The 20,336-nt window shown below is 40.9% G+C and overlaps 2 protein-coding genes across 2 annotated transcripts; both read right to left on the bottom strand.

Annotated features, from left to right (window-relative positions):
• Positions 1–194: 194 nt before the first annotated feature.
• stmn3 (stathmin-like 3) lies at positions 195–4,475 on the bottom strand. Its single transcript, XM_083971243.1, has 4 exons — positions 4,343–4,475; positions 3,915–4,093; positions 2,805–2,996; positions 195–454 (listed from the first exon to the last, which is right to left on the bottom strand). The coding sequence occupies exons 1-4, from the start codon at positions 4,458–4,460 to the stop codon at positions 395–397; spliced, it is 549 nt and encodes a 182-aa protein (XP_083827369.1). The 5' UTR covers positions 4,461–4,475; the 3' UTR covers positions 195–394.
• Positions 4,476–13,942: 9,467 nt separating this feature from the next.
• arfrp1 (ADP-ribosylation factor related protein 1) lies at positions 13,943–18,473 on the bottom strand. Its single transcript, XM_083971514.1, has 7 exons — positions 18,119–18,473; positions 17,081–17,168; positions 16,689–16,771; positions 15,928–16,009; positions 15,537–15,607; positions 15,302–15,402; positions 13,943–14,891 (listed from the first exon to the last, which is right to left on the bottom strand). Exons 1-7 carry the CDS (start codon positions 18,209–18,211, stop codon positions 14,804–14,806), a joined length of 606 nt encoding a protein of 201 aa, XP_083827640.1. The 5' UTR covers positions 18,212–18,473; the 3' UTR covers positions 13,943–14,803.
• Positions 18,474–20,336: the final 1,863 nt, after the last annotated feature.

Here is a 20,336-nt window from a genome sequence, read left to right as displayed (position 1 = left end):
GTGCAGTGTGCTGCATGTAAACAACACATAATAATGTATTTATTGACCCTCCACCAACTCATGACTTCAGTAACAACATTATGGCAACAAAATAAATTATTTAATTACTGTTTATCTTATCCAACAGACCTTCTTCTCATATTAACCCAATTGCTGTTGTTTCTCATGTAAATAAGAACAACCAGACAGAGATGTCATTTGACCAGAGACTGAACTTTATTTCAGCTGTCCTCCACTCTCCTCTTCCAGATGTGTGTGTGGTGTACCACAAATGAAACAGAAGTGTAACTGTATTTGGTGCTGAGTAACTCCATTAATGTGCACTGTGGGATGATGATGGTGAAAAGTTTGAAGAGTGTCAGAAGTAGAACCCAGAGAGTAGAGAACCTCCTCCTTAGCCGGACAGGTCAACCTGACGCTCCTTGTTCCTGCGAACTCCAGCAGCATGGACTTCCTGAAAGAAAAGAAAAGAAAAGAAAGAAAAACCATGAAATTTCAGTAAAGTGAAACCTAACAACTACAGGGACAGAGGGTGGGACTTAAATGGAACATGAAACTTAATGATACCACTTTGGTTCTTTATCTGTGAAGAGCAGAATTACTCATCAATGCAAAGACACAGGGAACTTCAGCTCTGTCCAAACTTGTTTCTCAGACCAGAACCTGTTTGAACTCACTGATCTAGCTCAGCCATTTCAACCTGAACTTGTGTGAACTGTTGTTGTCTAAAACTTTACAGCCCAACAACATGCATAAACTCATCACACCAGCATTCAATGCAGTTTACAACCACCATAAATGTGACCAAGTCTATGTAAAATTCTATGGTTATGATGGTCCAGTTAACTTCTCTTTTCCTCCAGTTCATTCTACCATCCACTGATCAAGGGTCAGCTCAATGCATATCTCCCAGAGTTATATAGCTTTGGTTGCATCACATCACTGTTGTGTTACTTTTCCATATTTGGTCCAGTGTGTTACTGATGACTGCTGTGGTAACTGACATCTGTAATAGGAAAACAAACTGCTGCCCTTGTTCTGAGAGAGACAGTGGTTTTCTGAAAGTGAAACATTATTACAATCAAACATTCATTTCAAACTGAATTGTATTTAATTCATTCAAAGTCCATGTATGCCCCAGTAAGAGTGACGCTACGACACATTAATTTACTCTGTGCTGGTTGTTGGTTTGAGCTATGATTGACTGACTGATTAATTGTTTATCACCATCACACACTCACAGGTCCTTCTGAAACAGGATTATATAGGCTACATATCGCTAATGAAAGTGGAAAATTACAGATAATTCACACACAAAGTTTTCATTTTTGTGAAGTGGGGGGAAGGAAACTTGGTATGTCGTTTGAAACTGTAGGGAGTTGTGTGTGTTTCCTGAGAGAGGAAGTGACTTTATTATAAAAGAAAAACAATAGTAAGATAGTGTACACGCTCCACAATCTAGGTTTACTTCTACATAAATGGCATATTTATTCATTCTTTTTTTTCTTCTTCTTCTTTTTTTTTTTACATTGTGCCACTGTTGTTTGTACTGTGGTACATGTGTGACATAAGACTGATTGCTCTTGCTGCAGATTTAACCACAGATATATATTAAGTAACCTGTACTAACCCATCACACCTTCTCTTCACTGTGTGACAGGGAATCACAAAGACCCAGAGGTAGAGGTCGTGCTGTAGAGCTCAACACAGCTTAAGAAGACCAATGCAAATAGACAAAAAAACACAAGCAAATTAAGAAAATACCTTCAATGATTTGACACAGTTGTGCTGCAAACACACAGCCACATAGTTTACTCATAAAAATGAAGCCTTGGTGTTCACATGCATTTTTTTTCTTGCTTATGTGTTTGTTTGTTTGTTTGTTTGTTTGTTTAGTGTGCATCTCCTCAGGTCTGGAGTTGCAGTCTGAAGTAGTCAGGTTATGTCCATTTTACAACATATTTAGATGGAGGTCGTCCTATTAGCCTGAAATAACGGCTCCTCTGTGACACCAAGATGCTCTATGAAAATAAAATGCTATTATTGTTCATAAACAAACTGAGTTCTTGATGTTTCCTCAGTACATTCACACATGAAAAAAATCACCTGATGGGTGATAACACAGCTCTCAACAGAACTGAACAGAATTTGTCCTAGCCCAACCTTTGTCTTGTAAATGCAACACTGTAACCACCTGTTTGTTCCCAACAAGAACAAGAACAAGAAACTATGTTCAGTAGCAAAGACAGTTAAGCAAAACAAGAATTGGTGTTTCTTTCCACCTCTGGAGGCATGCTAATGTTGGCTATGCAGCAATAACAGCAACTTACAAAAAGCACCTTTAAGAGTCTGTCTGTTCTGCACTGGTCTCAAACTGTGTAAGTAAGCTGTTGATCATAGAGGTTGATGCACATATAAAAGGTGTTAAATCAAGTAGCCTAACACTGAAATCTGACAGGAAGTTTAACACTTTGCTTGCTCATGGTGAGACGAGAAGACTGACACCACTCTCTTGAGGCAGGAAGCTAGCAGCAGCTTAACCTACTCTAGTATATAGAGTGGAAACAGAGGGAGGGAGACGGCCTGTGTCTGTGCGCAGTTGACAACACCCATGAAGCTCAGACCAAAACATCTTAGATTTTGCCTTGAAGTTATTTGGGCACAGAGTGGTTCTGTTTCCTTTGAACAGAAGATGACCAATTATTTCATTTCCACTTTTTTTCTGGTCTGTGTTTGGGTAAAACTCAGATCACTGGATGAACTTTGTAGGTGTTCATTTGGTTTGTTTTAGGATAAGGGCTTACTTTCTCACGCAGCCTCTGCTTGAGGGCACTGAGGTGAGCCTCCCGGTTCTCCTTGTTGACCTCCATCTTTTGGATGAGTTTCTCCTCCGTCTTCTTACTGAAGTTGTTGTTCTCCTCGTGCACCTTGTGGAGCACCTCCTGCACGCGCTCCCTCTTCTCAGCCAGTTGCTTCAGCACCAAGGCCTCCTGGGACTACAGTGGGGATGTCACCAGGTAATGGCGGGGCAGAGAACAGAAAGAAAAACACAGCAGTCAGTTTTTCTTTGAGGTGAAGTGTGTTTGCATGTATATAATCTGCAGGGATGACTTCTACATTTCACAAATTCTGAGTCATGTGGTTGAAAAACCCTGCCCTTTGTCTTTGGAGATCCTGCACACTCCCTCAGATAATTGTCTGTCAATAATTTCCATTGAATCACACAGTCATTATAAAAAGCAAACATATACATAGTTGTGCTGCTTGTTTCCAGCCAACCTGCTCAGTCACTTGGTGATTGATGCGGTAGTCTGTGTTGTGTTTTTGCTTCTCTGTTGTGTTGCTGTCACCCTGCACATCATGCTCATATAGTCATATCTCTCATTGTCAAGGTCGTTTGCTGTGTGTTTAGCTGGTGCACTAAGTCTTCACCATGTGTGTCACAGGCCAGTCTGAGTCAACATTGTTGTCTGTGGAGCTGAACTCTGAGATCAATGCTGTTGTAAGATGTGTGGAGACTGAAACTACCTAACTACTAAATGTCATAATCCAGGATTGAAGTTTCATCTCCCTGTGATGAAACCACTGTCAATGGACACAGCAATGAACAGGTTGCTCATACTGTAGTTATAATAACAAAATAATATGACATGAACACACCCCAAACCAGCTTCAGTCAGGATATTTCCTATCACAGGTTCATGCAAAGAAGAAGAAGCTCTTGATTTTGTAATATTATTTTGATCAAACATGGTATGTGCTGTGTTACCACGCAAGGGCGTCTGATGTGATGATGACAGAAATGTAAACCCTTTCATATCCCAACAACTGACCACACATCTATATGAACATGACTCAGGCCTTTTGAAGGAGTCACTGAAGATTAGCTGTGGTCCTGCTCTGTGTCTGCTCACCTTCCTCCTCTCCTCAGCCGCCTCCAGTCTCTTCTCCAGCTCCTCCAGGGACACCTCCTTCTTTGGGGTGATGCGTAACGGCTGAGGCTGGGCTTTGTCCCCGGACAGACCAGGGTCCTTCAGGATCACCTCGAAAGACTGTCCTGATGCTCGCTTGTTCAGGCCTTTCACCTCCAGGTCTGACACAGAGTCACAGGGTCACAAGTTCTTTCTTTCTTTGTTTTGTTCTTTCTTTCATTCTTATTAAACCATCAGTGGTGTGGTGCTGAGAGCTCACCACACTGCAGCTTAACAAACACAGGCAGACAAAACACATCTCTGCTTGCTTTGTCACTCATGTGTGAGTGTGTTGATCTCTCAGGGCCACTTATAGATAATGTGAAAAAACAGAGTTGGACAGACAAAGACAGACAGACAGGCAGACAGACCTTCATACTGATAGAGGCTGTTCGGATGTGGCTGTGAGTAGAGGCAGGAGCAGAGCAGAGACAGCACGGACATCTCCTTCACCTTGTCTGTGTAGGCTGTTACACAGAGACAGAACATAACATGTTAGTCCACCTGGACACGGTCAAAGGATCTAATAATCTGACTCACTCCTATACCCCTCCCTTCCTCCAAATACCTCCTAGCAGTTTAAACCTGTGTGTGGACACTATTGGACATGTTATTACTTAATTACTTAAACATTAACGAACCTGGATTTGGGCACTTCTCCCAAAGTGTATCCTTCTCTTCACTTCCTGAACTATGAGATGGTAACTTTGGCACTCAAACCACAGTCAGCACTGTGAGGTGCATTTTATATGAAAGGTGCTATATAAATACATAAAGTTTGAGTTTGGAGGACAGTAGTGTCTCTAAATGGACACTATCAGTGATAACAGAAACCAAACAGTGAGCCACTGTCGACACTGTAATGTTTGTGAGCTCTGCTGTGTTTATTTTGGGCAACAACCGTGTTGACATATTGATGGTCAAAATACAAGACTTGGCTTGTCTTCACAGAGCGATAACGGACATTAATGTCAACAATATCAATGTTAGCTTAAACAGAAACAACATGGGCTTTTCTACTTACTATGATAATTCTTGTATATTTACCAGCCAAGCTATTTTGTCAAATGATAAATGTTAATGTCCATGGAATTACAGTAATATGATTTGGAAAAAATATTGCTGTCTTTTTCAGAAATACTGGCATGAGTGTTGATGACCTATTAAATGGTCTGACACAGCAACCTGCTTCATCTAAAAATCACGAATTCTTGTGTGTGAGTCTTTGTGTATGTGCGAGTAAGTGACAAAACATATTAGACGGAGGATAGTTATTATTATACTTGAACAAAGGATTTGTTGATATCAGCTAAATTCTGTGGGAAAAGCCCCCTGTGTCTGTATTCAGTCCCAACCCCTCCTGGGAAAAACCTACTCCTCATATGTAGTCATATCTCACGCCACAGAGAGACATGGCCAGGTGCTGGTCTGAGAAGACAGAGTCGTTTGTGTTACTGACCATCCAAGGTCTTCTGTTATCTCTGGGTGCTGTGGCACTATCAGCAGGAAAACCCAGCTATGTCTGGAGGAGGCGAGTGTCTGAGTTTCTACAAGAATTCTGTGTAAGGTCAGTGCATGAAAAAAAAACTCCCTTACAGCCAAGACAACCCTTATGTGTCTTGTTTTTATTCCACACCTGAACAGCTTCACATCGAGCTGACCACCTGATGTTATTGACAGGTCTGAGCAGGGCTTTGATATTTCAATCTGAGCAGATACTCCTCACAGATCTGATAGTGGAGTGTGTGGAAATCATGTGACCCACCTTCTCTTTCATTTCCCTGGAAGTCCTATTGCAAAATGAACGCAGTATAATGTAATGACACCACATGCTGCAATACTGGCCTCTATCAGAACATTAGGTCAGAGTTACAAAGGTTTAACAGGATCATAAAGGCATGCACAGGTTTAATTGATACAAAGCAGAAATGTCATTGTTTGTCCTCATTGAAATGAACTGATTTAGAGGCTAATGGGCAAACTAAGGCCCGCAGGCCATATACGGCCGGTTGGGCTTGGTACTCAATTGTCCAAATTATAGCAAAGACTGCAAACTTTGATACATTGGGGGGGAAAACTGTGACAACAAAACTGCTCAAATTGAATGTTTGAAGTTTTCTTTTACTTTTAGGTAATGGACCTGATGATGTCATAAGCCCTCATGGGGTGTATTTGATAGAATAAGTGTGAACCACACAGCTAAAGAGGCTTTAGGAGCAAACTAATATTTCTTTCAAAATCTAAGTAAACAAAGCTGCTTAAGTCCTTTTGTTTCCTGATCTGAAGACAGTAACAGATTTCTCTCTGTGGCGTCAGATTTTGTGATGAGGACAGGTTTTCAGTCACTTCCTTGTTCCTGTGTTGAGTCATTGCGGCAGTGTAGCAGCAGCCCATTGAACAAATGTCCCATGTCACTTCACTCCTACTGACTGTCTAACCTAAATCAGATTCAATCTCTAAAACTGTCTTCTGCCCTGTGGTTCCCTGATGGAGGAACAGACCAAACAAATTCTATCAGAGCAGATTAGTCTCCCTCTTTCCTAATAAATCTGAAATATTTTTGAGTAAATGTATAAACCTATACATCTGAGTAACTGGAGTAAATGAGAGCCATGATTGTGTAAAATAATGTTATTGTAATTGGTAATAAATTACCAAGTAATTGTGAGTATGAGTTTTCACCATGTTTATAATTTAAAGGGTAGTTCTTGCCTTTATTTCTAAAGATATAGTAAGAGAGGGAGAAGAGATAAGGGCTGGACTCACTCTGCTGCTGTACTTGGTGTACCACATCAAATATTAAACATTTCATCCCGTTACACATAAATCCTCAGAGACATGGCAACGGTCTGAGGCTCATGAATCAGGAGCTACAAATCCCTGAATCATGAAAACACTCTCCACTGTTTCATTCTCATTTACGCTTATTTTCGGACACTGAAACTGCATACCACAGACATCAATGTACGATCCAATGAGAGGCAGGAAACAGGAAACCCAGCCCAGAGTTTCTGCACAACTCTAATGTCACAACAACAACAAACTGGATTAACTGGGTCCAGTCATGAATTAGTGCATATTATAATTATTTATCTAATAGCTGTGTGCTGCTACCTGCCTTATGACTTTCCTTAGAAGATTCACAACATTTCTTGATGTGATTCTCTGCAGTGCATGCAATATACTTGCAATCCAGCCAATGGAATGAATGAATTATAGAAGTCATCCACAAATCACATCTCATCTCACAGCTGGAGAGGTTCACTGACTAAACAAAGTGGCCAGTGGAAAACTGCTGCTGACTGAAAATTGGGTTTTAGTTTGTCCGTTCAGTCCAGTCCAGAGTTCAGTCCAGATCACATGGCACAAACCAACAAATTACTACAGGGCATAGGAAAGCTCACAGTTCTTTTCAAAGTGTGAAGGCACACTGGTTGTCATAATCACTAGTCGTATATCTGACTCAGAATCATACAGTGTGTGTGAATGGGTGTGTGTGTGTGTGTGTGCGTGCATGCGTGTGTGTGTGTAAGCTTTTGTTGCGTGACTAAAACAAAAAAAAGCTGCTGTTGCTATTTTTATGAACATGTACTTAAAATCCCCTTTCTGCCCCACTGCCTGCTGGGATATGTGTGTGGTGCTTGCTGCTGCTGCTGCTGTCTGTAAGAGTGTGTGTGTGTGTGTGCACGTGCGCGCACGCCTCCCATGTGAGACAGCTAAATGGATGTGCCTGCAGCTGCCCCGGAGTCACGCACACATCTGAGCTGACTCTGCAGCAGCGACCTGACTTTCTAAGGACACTGAAGAAAGTCAACAAGGCTGCTGGGTTCTTCTGCTGCTGCTCCACATGCAGTCCTGACTCCTGACTAAGTGAAGCCTAAAATACCAAAAACTGCACATCCTCTGACGACCACTATAGAGTCGGATATCCAACTTCTGTTGGATGTGGTATCAGCGGTTTTGGCTCCTTACATAAATGATTGCATCAAAAACTATTAAGCTCATAATTATGTCATCGGGTCTAACCGGTTTAGTCCCCAGAAGGAAGTTGGATCCAGCAAAACCACCTGCTGCATTTATTGTCATTCACATTCATCTGAGAGACTGAAGGACACTTTAACACCTCATCTGGTTTGACGTCGTTTTGATTTACTGCCTTCTTTATTTGAAAATATCTCATAACCACAAACTCATGGACATGTCTCAGTGTTATGAGGTCAGTGAGTCTGTGCTGACAGGATACAGGAGTGCTGGAGGCTGAAAGTAAAAATAAAGACAGGGAAGGTGAAGCACCAGCAGAGTTTCCCTTGTGTCTCTTCACAACCTCCTGGTCATCTGCAACACAAACACAATAATGACCAGCGGCCAAGAGAGGCGGGGTTGCCCCGGTGTTCATGTGCAAATATAGATTTATATCAGAGTTTTGCAAGTTAAATGACGGCGCAGGTTGTGTGAAACAGGAAATGTGCAGTGGAAACACATAACGCCTGACAGAGCATCAGCTATGAGTGTGTGTAGAATACTAGATAAACTGTCAGTGTTAGTGTGATTTGTGAAATTATCCATTTATTTTTCATTAAAGTTCAAGGTATAGAACACAATATTCAATAATAAATTCAATAGAGGAAGAAAATATCACCACTACTTTTTAAAATCTGAATATTTCTCCAGATGCATGTGATTCAATTCAAATCCTGAAATAATTTTATTCAAGTGCTTCCACAATTGTTTAAAACTCTAATGTTATTGAGTGTAATATGGTTTTATCACATAAAAACTGGTCTGAAGCTCATCTTCTCTGACCTACTATGGAGGAGTCTATAAACTCTGAGGGTGTCTGATAGTAGTCAGTACCAGTCGACCCTTCATCTGTCTGTCAAATTGAGATTATTATCTGGGGCTGCACCTGTACTGTACAAAGACACTGTATGTCTTATGTAGGCCTACTTATCCTAACTTAGTTGCTTACACAGTGGGAAATAATTCACTGTCCTAAAGAAGGAAGAAAAGACAGTATTTCCTGAGGCAAAAACCCACCACTTTTAACACTGTTCACAATCACCTAATCATCCATTATATTGACCTTCCTCCCCTCACCTGATCCGTGTTTCCTCAGTGAAAGGGTTAGGGTTAGAACAGGGTGGTGTTTGTACAGAGCACTGTCTTAGAAGGAAGTTATTGAAGGTACAACCTGTACATATGTTCATATGTTGAGAAAACACGTTGCCTTGTTTAAGTGTACCTTGCCCCCAAATGACCCTGCAATTCACTTGTCTACATCAGCACCATGGCTGAAAAACAAACCTGTCCCACAAGGGGTGAGGTGTGGGGTAATAAGCCTTAAATAGGAACCAGTTATAACTCCTGTGGGTGTTGCCAAGGTGACATCACCGAAGCTGTATACATGAATAGGCTAGAAATACAACACCTGTTGTAGGACACAACAACAAAGGTGCACACCTCTCCGAGTGCAGCCACTCTCTTTAAGGTCACTAGTGATGTGACGTCCTCATGGTCTCTGACAATGGATTGTCCTTTTAGATCTTAGTGCTGTATTTGCTGCATGACAAAGGTTAGTAATGGTGTTCCACAAGGTTATGTGCTGGGACTGATACTTTTCACCTTATACAGGCCTCCTTTATGCCACATTATCAAGAAGTAGTGCATATTTCCGCTGTTATGCAGATGTATTGGTATTGATCCAGGCTTCAGGTTTATTTGATATCAACACATGCCCCCTGCTGTTCAAAAGGTGACAGTTAGTTGGGTAGTTAATTATTGTCCAACATAATGATTGTGTCATTAGGTAACACAATCTAATCCTGAGCTGAGTGAGAGATCAGCAGATTGGATGGATGTTTGTCATGTTAATGTGTTGTTTCCTGTTTTATTTTGAAATGTTTACCATGGCATCACCTGTTTCTAGACAGCTCTGCCCCTGCTGTTGCCATCCAGTGCATACTGTTTACATGCTCTGACTTGTTTCTTTCCCAGGTCAATGGTCAGTCCAGGTCCCTGCACTACGAGGCAAGATTTAAGATTATTGAGGTAACTTCAGGTTTTACTGAAAGTGATGCAGTTTTCACTCTATGGCTTCAGCAGAACTGAATTTACAGGTGATAACAAGCCTCATAGTACAGTTATCAAGGTAAACAGTGTTTTGCTCAGTTACACCAGATAATGAAAAGTTATAGACAGCTGGATCTGTTGGACCTGTTATACAGGCTTCAGGTTTGTGATTACCTTTGTTCCCCTTCTGCCTGCCTGATTGCTACCCAATTCCTGTCTGCTGTAGTTTACCATTATTGGACTGACTTCCTGGGTATGATGAGTTGCTGGCTCTTTGGTTCCCTATGAGTACCAGTGGAAGATATTTTTTGTTGAAAGAAGCTTGTCTTCCAGCTTTAGGATAAATTTAGAAAGTTTTTTACAGAGGTAGGCACTAGGCAGGTTACGCTGTGAGGCCTGACTGGCGTGACAGAGTGGGATTTGTGCACTCACCACAACCTCATTTATTATTGAGATGTTCTGCATGGTGGGTGCATTAGTGTCTCACTGTGTCCCAAACTTTTTTCTCCCTGTCATCTCTGTCACAGGCATGCAGCATCATGGGAGGAAACTTTCTCCTTCATAGCAAAAACCTTCCCAGACAAACCACCAAACAAATCATGTCTGCAGATCTGCCTGTTTCGCTACCTTTTACACACATTTTTTATAAAAGTCATGCAATAGTAATTTGCTGTCTACTCCATTAACATCAAGCTGGAGAACAGCCAGATACTCTCAAATGGGTGACGCTGCATAAAAATAAGGTCCTGAAACTGCAGCCTTGAGGTTGATTGCTGCTGGTAAGTTAAAAGTGTCAAAAACACATGCATCATATAGTCCAAACTCTCAAGCCACAACTGTCCAAAAATACAGACTCAAAGAGCTTTCTAAGAAGCTAACATGAGCTAATGTGAGCATGCATTAACTAACATGAGCTCATGTGTGCAAATATAAACTAACATGATCTCATGAGCCGTGACTTCCCAGATATGACATGAGCTCACGGTTAAACTGCTGCATGATACCAAGACTGCTGCATAGTGAACCTTGCATGGGACAGTAGGCCTAACATGACAGTGAACACTGGGCTTTAAAGGTCCAATGTGTAATATTTGGCAAGGTTTATTGGCAAAATCTGAATATACTACCCATGAATGTATTTGTATAAGTGTATAATCGCTATAAAATAAAATTTGTTTGGTTTTCGTGTCCTCATAATTATTCTTTTATATATAAATAAACCAACGAAGAAGATATCACTGCAGGCTTTTGATAAATTCAATCAAGTTACCAATGTACAAGAAGAACAAAAATATTGGGACATTGCATTAACACATTCACATCATCTCAAACTGGTTTCATTAACATCAGTTCAATAAACTTCAGTTGCCTCCCCAGTATTTCTATAGGCTTCAAATTGTCTGCTTATTTGTCACTGTGCCACAATCCTCTGCGATAAAGAGAATTCAGAAAGAATATTATTAAATATTTGTTGTGAATTCCCTTAACAATTACTACAGTGACAAGAAAACAATGCTGCATTTATGTTGATTTTAACAGGGTTTTGAATATAAACAGGTATCTGGGATAATTGCAATAGATGTTAAATATTGCGAAATCTGAGAACTGGTCGAACAAAAAATCTGAACTTGTATGATTAAATGTTTTAGTGGTATAAAATATTCACCCACATGTGAGCTGAATTTGAAGTCACAGAGAAAAACGTGACATTACGAACCAATCAGAAATCAGTGGATGAAGCACTGTGTGATGCTGCTTCCTCCAATGGTTAAATCAGCTGTGGCACAGAGTCAAATTAGCTTCTCTAGCACCATGACTGAGGAGTGAATAAACACAAAAAAATAAAGTTACTGTAAAGACATGATCCTGTATTTGGGTGTATTCTATCCCCATTAAACTCTGGTGACCATGATAGTAACAGACAGAGACTAACTGCTCGATCCTCGGCATAATTACATGTCCTGATTAAAACGACACAATCCCTCCCCTGCTACACACACGTCCACACACTTTAGACCAGATGACGAGCTGGTGGGGAATGTGCCATCTTACCTGAGACTGTGGTGGTCATTGTTGCTGACAGTGGAAGAGGAGGAGAGAGAGGAGTCAGAGGATGCTGCTGGATGGAGAGGAGGAGAGAATGTGACGGAGAAAGAGAGAGAGTAGGAGATGGAGGGAGGAGAGGGAGAGGGAGTGAGAGGATGGGCTGGGTGTGTGTGTCTGTGCCCTGAGTGGTGCAGTGCTCAAGTCTACGTAAACAATAGGCAGCCACTGGGACTGTGTGTGTGTGTGTGTGTGTGTGTGTGTGTGTGCGTGCGTGCGTGTGTGTGTGTGTGTGTGTGTGTGTGTGTGTGTGTGTGTGTGTGTGTGTGTGTGTGTGTGTGTGTGTGTGTGTGTGTGTGTGATGGAGAGGACTGGTGTACTCTGTTGCTGGCGAGGGAGGAGGTGGATGGGGCGAAGCAGTATTGGGAGAACAGTCACATGATTCAGATGTGGACTCGTGACAAAGGGAAACCAGGCTGTTGCTATCAGAGCTCCCATCCTCAACGTGCATTACTGTAATGCTGTAGCTCTCTGTTACTCATATTGATTATGATATCAATATTATTACTGTGCATTTGTTCTGGTTAATGTTTTTTTTTTGTAAAGCACATTAAAGATCATTAATTTTGTTATTTATCACAGCTCTCCTTAGGTGCTGATAAAATGAGCTGGTAGCTTATGAATGGTATCTATTCTCCTAAGTGATAGCACATGACATATAGTCATCTGACTCATTGTGAATATAAAAGTATTAGCAATATGAGCAAATGAAGTCACCCTTTAGACGTTCTGTAACACACTGTTGTATTACTCCTCATTTACAGAACCTGATGAGTCAACACAGCCCACTTGAAAACAAAAAGTATGACTGTGAGTATCAAACCATTGTTAAACAGCAATTATGGTTGGTTGTAACATTATCATTTTCACCAATAAGGAATTACCTTAGAATCATGTGATAAATTATTACATGACTGCTTCCTTTCACGCTTTGCATGTAAACAGTTTCACAACAATCAAAACACTGATCATGAGGTAATAGTATAATAAGGAAAGGCAGAACACAACAAATAATCAACATTTTATCTTCTATTTAAGAGCCACAACAGCAATATATGAGTCAGTAAAGTAGTGAGTCAATCAGCAGATGGAAATCCAACTGAATGTAGTCATCATATTACACAGACAGATTACAGTTTAAAGGACAAACGTTTGTTCCACCATGTCTTCTGGACGCCTTATTCATTGTTTCAAATCTCAACTGTGCCATGCTTCACCTTGTGTGGTGTGTGATGATGGTGGTGGTCACACAAGGGGCTCAAACATATGCGAGAGTTCAACTGAGCTGAGATCAGAGTGACTGTGGAGGTCATCAGACCTGCAGCGAGTCCTGTTTGTCATTTAATGTGTCTCAACTGCATGAACAGTTATATCAACAAAATACTATGATTATTTGTTTTGTTCAGTGTCTGCGACGTCTGAACAATTATGTGACTGACAAAGTGTCCTTCTTGTCTTCTTCCCTGTCAACACATCCAAAAGAAACACCAGACCACACCTACTGCTTTAATCAGTCTGATGTGTACTCGACTGTTTCCAAACACTATTAAAACACAAAAATCTCCAGCCTAAGCTGTCAAAAATGTGAGTGCACATGTGATGAAATTTTGTACTGAACATGCAACTGTGTAATTGAGAAAACATTACACATGTTTTTTATTTGATTTCAATAAATGTGGACAAAAACAAGGATCTAATCAGATGAAGATCCAAACAGGAATGAGGTTAATGCTAATATTTAAATCAGGTTAAGATTTATTTACAATCAGATTAACATTCAGATTGTAATCAGTTTCCATCCATCTCCAGGTGGGAGGGTGCAGGGACCTGATTGGACATGGGGCCATTGTGTCACGTGTTCCCTCATCTCTATAAACACCTTCTGATTCTGTCCTACACACTCACACACACTGTTGTTTATTCTGACTCACTCCATCCTGCTGGTGCTGTAAACACTGCAGCAACAACATCCTCTTCACAGAGTCTCGTTAAAAACTACAGTGACCAAATTCTTTAGGAAATGATTTATTTAACCTTATTTATTAAAAGAAATACATCTTGTGCCTGGAAACAGTTTTTAGAACCACTAGGCCCAGAAAGATGAAGGAAAACAACTGCACACACTTCTGGTTTTGGTCTTTTCATTGGATTTCACTGCAACAACAAAAATACAGATTGTTCCTGTTTCAATAAATATGTTTAGAAAAGCTTGCAACAGCTACAGTGATAGTTTTAGTTGGCAGGAAAAATCAACTCACTTTAACATGTGAGTTAGGTTGGTGTGTGATGGTTGGTGTGATGCTATGACAGTTTTGTATATTTTAAATGGGATCTGATGAGTCAGAGTGGTGTGTGTGCTCTGTGGCCACAGCGCAGGCTGTCAGTCAGTCTGTCAGTCAGTGGAGCTCCCTGCAGACACAACTACAGCCACAGCAGCTGCAGCGGAGGCTGAGATGGTGGTGCTCCACGTGAAGCAGACGACTGTAACAAGCACTTAAATGGACTTAAAACACCATCGCTGTCTGTGATGAGGCAGAAATCCAAACTGTTCACAGTCACAACACAGGAGAGAAGAGAGGTAACCGGCTCCAGGTTTACATGGAATGTCCTCAAAGAGAAAGTTTCAGTCCAGGATAAGAGTTGAGACGCTTCACGTCCTCTTATGTGATGTCCTTCTGTCTGGGAGGCCTGTGAATGTTCCTCACCACACACTTGACCATCCACTCGATCCCTTCATTCACTCCGTCTCTGCAGGAGGACAAGAGCCCAGTTAGCTTTGGTGGAACAGAACAAGTTCCCACACCCATCCAGAAAGAGATGAAGAGGTGTGTCTGTTCTTGTCTAAGGCGGAGAGTACTGGAGAGGGCTTAAACAGCGAAGCACCAAAACGACTTTATCCGATATGGATGCAAGACGCATTCATGGCGCATCTCTCTATGTCTTGACTGCATGAAAGGACCGACCACTCTACTGACGACCTCTGTCGCAGTCTTAGTAGTCCCAACACATCTTCATTACAAACCCAAAATATTTTAGTTTCAAAAGGATAAAACGTTATTTCATTGTAAAAATAAAAAGCAGCCAAGTGGAGCCAGAGAGAGAAAGAGATAATTCCCACCATCTCCTCTCCCCAGCTGCACACAGTTTGGTGGTCTTACCCTGTGAGGGCGGTGCAGGGCTGGACTAAGCAGTCCCTCTTTCCGATCTTCGGGGCAGAGTCACTGAAAGCGGTTTTTATGTCGGGCACGGATAAGCAGTCCTGAGGGCAGAGCAGACACACACACACAAACACACACATCTGTTGAAACCACAACAATACATCAGTCTAAACCTCTGGAGTGTGTTTATGTCTACAGCTCATGGTCTTAGTAAATCACGAGGATCACACAATACCGGAACGTCCTGCTTGTTGGCCAGCACCAAGAGAGGGACTCCCTCCAACACCTCACTGCTGATCATCTTCTCTGGATGAGACACAGTGAAATCGCTGAGTCAACCTTTGTATCATTAAACATTGGTATCATGTCAATGACATACTGACTGACTGTTAAAGCTGTTTTCAGCTCGCTTACATTTTTTACTGGCATGCAACAAAGCTTTTCATGTTGTAAGATAAACTGAAGAGAGAAACTGCTCTAAACAAGGATTTTAAACAGTTAAACACAAAAGATTGAACAACAAAAACAACACCATCATCACTGTCCTGGAAATAAGCCTCAGTTATATTCAAAAACCACAGTGTGAGTTGCTGTAAAACACAGTGACACGGCAGGCTGGCTCTCACCAAAGGCCTCCTTTGATTCTGAGAGGCGGGCTTCATCGGTTGAATCTATCACGTAGATGACTCCATGAGACTCAGCGTAGTACTATCAATAAACAGAAAGACAAACAAGACATCAGAGCAGATCCAACACCATCCGTCTGACTGTGATGACATCATGTGTAATATGATGCATCAGTCACCAGAACCCCCCACCCCCTGCCTCTAATTACCCAACTAAGTATGTCTCAATGCTTCACCACAGGAAAGTATTTTAGTTTGTAAAATAGCAGCTGTTGCTAACATCAGCTGTGTAGTACACATGAAACACAGAAAAATGCAAGTGAGTTTACACTGCTGTTTAATGTCAACTTCAACTATCACTTCAGATATTATTATTTAATTGTTTGGTGCTTCACATTTTAATTGATTCATTTCAACCATATGTTCAGTGCAGCCAGTGTTTCTGGGTTAACACAACTAAGCCGGGCAGGTAACTGGTGTGTGCCTGTGTCTCAAACACTGTTACAGGCTTTTGAAAAAAAAAACTTAAAGAAACTATTCCTTTCTTTACGAGTAGACATGCAGCAGACAAACCCAGCAGCTACTGCCACTGGTTCCTCATGTCTTGGCCATGTTTAATCTAGACACATGTTGAAATGAAGATGACTGATAAAGCCACTATGTATTAAATAACTATCTTGGAAACATTTTCAGGAATTTTTCCATTAGTGTGATCTTTGATGTTGTTGCTAAATGGTGTTGATGTTTTCTTTCTAACTCACTTTATCCCACAGAGACTGGAGCTCCTCCTGTCCCCCTAGATCCCAGAACATCAGACGAGCCTTCCCCACATCGATTGTACCAACTGCAAAGAAAAGTGAGATACATACAGGAGATGTTACAGAGTAACCGACTGTAAAGCATCAAGTTATCACAGTGTCGGAGTGAGAACAGCTGCTTCACAATGACACTATCTGACACATTCATCTAGCAAATGTATTAATTCATCCCTGCTTTCAGCAGGTGAAAACAATGACTGACAGTCAGGGTGTAGGTATTCAGCTGTTGCTGTACCAGAGCAGTGATGCATAATGTTGGGAAGTCATTGTTAGAAGTAAGCAGCCCATTACTCTTCATGGCACAGGTGAATATACACAGCACAACACACACTTACTGTTCAGGCCAACTGTAGTTGTGATCTTTGTCAGACTCATGCCCTTGTAGTTCTTACTGAACTTTGTTTTGGTCTGTTCCAGAAAGGTCTGCACACAGAGAGAGAGAATACAGTAGTTAGATAGTACAGGCTGCTCCATTACCGACCCCAACAGACATATGGCACTAGATCTTGGTTTTGAACAGAACAATATTAACAAAAAGCAGTCGTGGACGACTCCTCTCTCTTTGCTGCAAGACGGAGAGACACAGAAGATCCTTCATACCTACAGCTATCAGGCTTTTTAATTATTCTGCAAATGGTAGATGAGCTGACAGACAAATGAGTTCCCTTTGGGGATTCATCAAGTCATTCTTATTATTATTCTTACTCTTATTGATGGAATGAATGTACCATATTGGTAGTAAATGTGTACAGTGAACTAAGTTGGGTTTACATTGGACTCTAACTGAGAGACAAATGAATTGGTTGATGACACAGCCACAAGATATGATATGAAGCACCATATAGAAACATCACACTAAGTTGTCAGTGTGGATTAACACTGGGTGCCCACACAGCCAGACTACACCTCAGTACCTCCTGAGTGAGATCATCATCATTCCTCAATTAGACAGTCAAGTTTTAATGAAACTGCACAGGTGACATGTTCACTGTGCAGCAACATCTCTACAGTTAAGTGGAAGTAGACATCAACACCGGCACCTACACTAGACCTACAATATACAAAAGTAAAATATAATAATAATAAACAAACAGCCTCTGACTGAGTGACTGAGAGTCAATGGCTGCTTAAAAGTTTTCACTACTGATGGAAAAAAATTGGTAAGATATATAGTTCCTTGACATTTGTGGTATTCCATAGTTTTGATGTGCCAGTGGCTCTAACAAAAGGTAAACACATCACCTGAGAAATCATAAGTGACTCAGTGATGAACAACAAACGTGTCGGGGCTGTTACACAAGATACAAGTCAGAATATCTCCACAGGGCCGATTTCGCCCAGCTGCAGCAAATTCAAAGTGTAGCTTAATTTACCGTTTTTCCAGCGTTGTCCAGTCCCAGGATCAACACGCAGTATTCGTCCTTCTGGAACATATACTTGTATAACCCCGATAATAAAGTGTACATGGTGGAGTAAACTGTAAACAACTCAAGTGCTCAGTATTGCTAATGCTAGCTTGCTAACTAGCCTAGCTTACATATAAGAACAATCACGGCGACTGTCGCCGTTGAGGCTTCTTCGTGAGCCAAGAAAACAAACACGTCTATTACTCACTGGTTGACTGACAACCACAGAAATACGACATGTTTCGGCAAAACTCGTCGTCTGGGTCTATTTTCATAAAACCAAACACTAAACACAGCTGGACTGACGCTTCGTGGGCTGTAACAAGGAAACGGAACGGACGGAATTATGGGAAATGAAGTAGACTTGTCTCACTAAACCGTTCCTGCCAGAAGGGTGTCCCCTTAAAAAAACTACATTTTCCATGAACAACTGCAGTGTCACGTCACGGAGCGTAATCCTGTTAAAGAAACAATCCACTCATAACAGCAAAAAGTTAAACCAATCAAGGTTAGGTGTTTTGGAATCGGTTTCTTCCAGATAAGTCAATATTTATTTTATTTTGCATTTATTTAAAAAAAAATTGTTGATGCTTTTCTTTTTACATTGTCATTCCTCCAATGGACACCAATGGTCATTTCTGTTGCTAGGTAACACTTAACATCCAATATTAAAAGTAAATTTTTGTGGAAGTTGTGACAGTTTACTATAGACGTTTTCACTCAAACATTGTGCTAATGCAAGAAAACAAGAAAATGCATAAAGACATGGAGATATATGGTCCTCCAGTGGATCTATCTTTTAAAGCTCTGAAGAAAATGTCAGGTAAGATCCACCAATTTTTCACTGTCTGTCTGAGCTTCTGTTTCTGTTTTTTTCTGATATCCCTTTATAATATTTACACCTTTTTTCTGTGCAGTGGAAGTAAGTGTAGTTGTAATAACTGTTGACATAACACAAATACTGCATTGTCCTGAAAGAGACCTTATTAAAGATGTTGTAAGCAAATGTACAGTCTTAGGAAAGTGTATTAATCTAACTCTCCTAAATGAGCTGATTAGCTAATGTCATTTTAGCTCAAGAAAATCGTGCCAGTATTTGCTGATTGTTATGAATTTATTTGTGGTTCAGATGCACTTCTAGTGATACCCAAAAATCGCCAGCAACCTGAAAAGATACTCTCTGTTGGGAAGTATGTGAGTTGCTCTATGCTTCTCAATAACAACCAGCTCCCAGACCTTTTTGGCTTCCTGGATATTCTCAACAACTTCTTGGTACAGCCAATGAAACTCATGTGGTTGGACCTATCCTTCAACATACTCACCACCATAGACCCGGTGAGGCTGCATCCCTTCACACCTAGACTACTAACATTATTTCATGTTTCATGATTGATTTCAATGTGCTAATTAAGATTTTAAGATAAAGACAAAATAAGATAAAACAATTGGATGTGTATGTGTTTCAGGTTTTATGTGAGTTTCATGAGCTGCGTTCACTGTACTTGCATGGTAACAGCATCTCGAAGATTGCAGAGGTAGACAAGCTGAGAGAGCTGCAACATCTACGCTCCATCACGCTACATGGGAATGAAATGGAAAGCCATAAGGGCTACAGGTGGAGTTATTTCAGTTCAGGCAACTTACTTGCACACACATTCTGTTTGGGTGTAAGATGTCCGGCTGTAAAGACACAACTGATGCCTGCTGGTTGATAACAAAAGAGAAATTTGATGGAGCAGCAGACTAAATCTCTAGAGGATACTGCTGGTAGAAGTCTGCAGAACATATTGTGTATCGCTGAAGTTTGTGAAAACAATTAGGTTGCAACAAGTGCTTAAATGGAGATCAGCATTACACATGTTAAAGGCATAGTAATACTACTGACACAGAGAAAGAAGGTCGCACATCATTAGTTTGATTTCTTATGCATTCAGATTCATGATAAATGTTTCATCTCTTTAAAAAAAAAAAGTTAAATAGAATGAAAGTACAGACTTTGAATAGAGCTCCTTTAATAAACATTCAAGGGAGATTCATTACATGGAAGTCTTCAAAATGTCCATGGAGAAGCTAATTAATGTGTTTCTTTTTTTAGGACACATGTGATTTCTACCTTGACTAATTTAAAGATGATGGACTTCAGTGCTGTGACACCAGATGAGCGAGTCATGTGTCACCGCAAGAT

Source organism: Trachurus trachurus, assembly GCF_905171665.1.
Source record: "Trachurus trachurus genome assembly, chromosome: 5".
Classification (NCBI taxonomy): Eukaryota; Metazoa; Chordata; class Actinopteri; order Carangiformes; family Carangidae; genus Trachurus; species Trachurus trachurus.
This window is presented reverse-complemented; position numbering and strand designations above follow the sequence as displayed.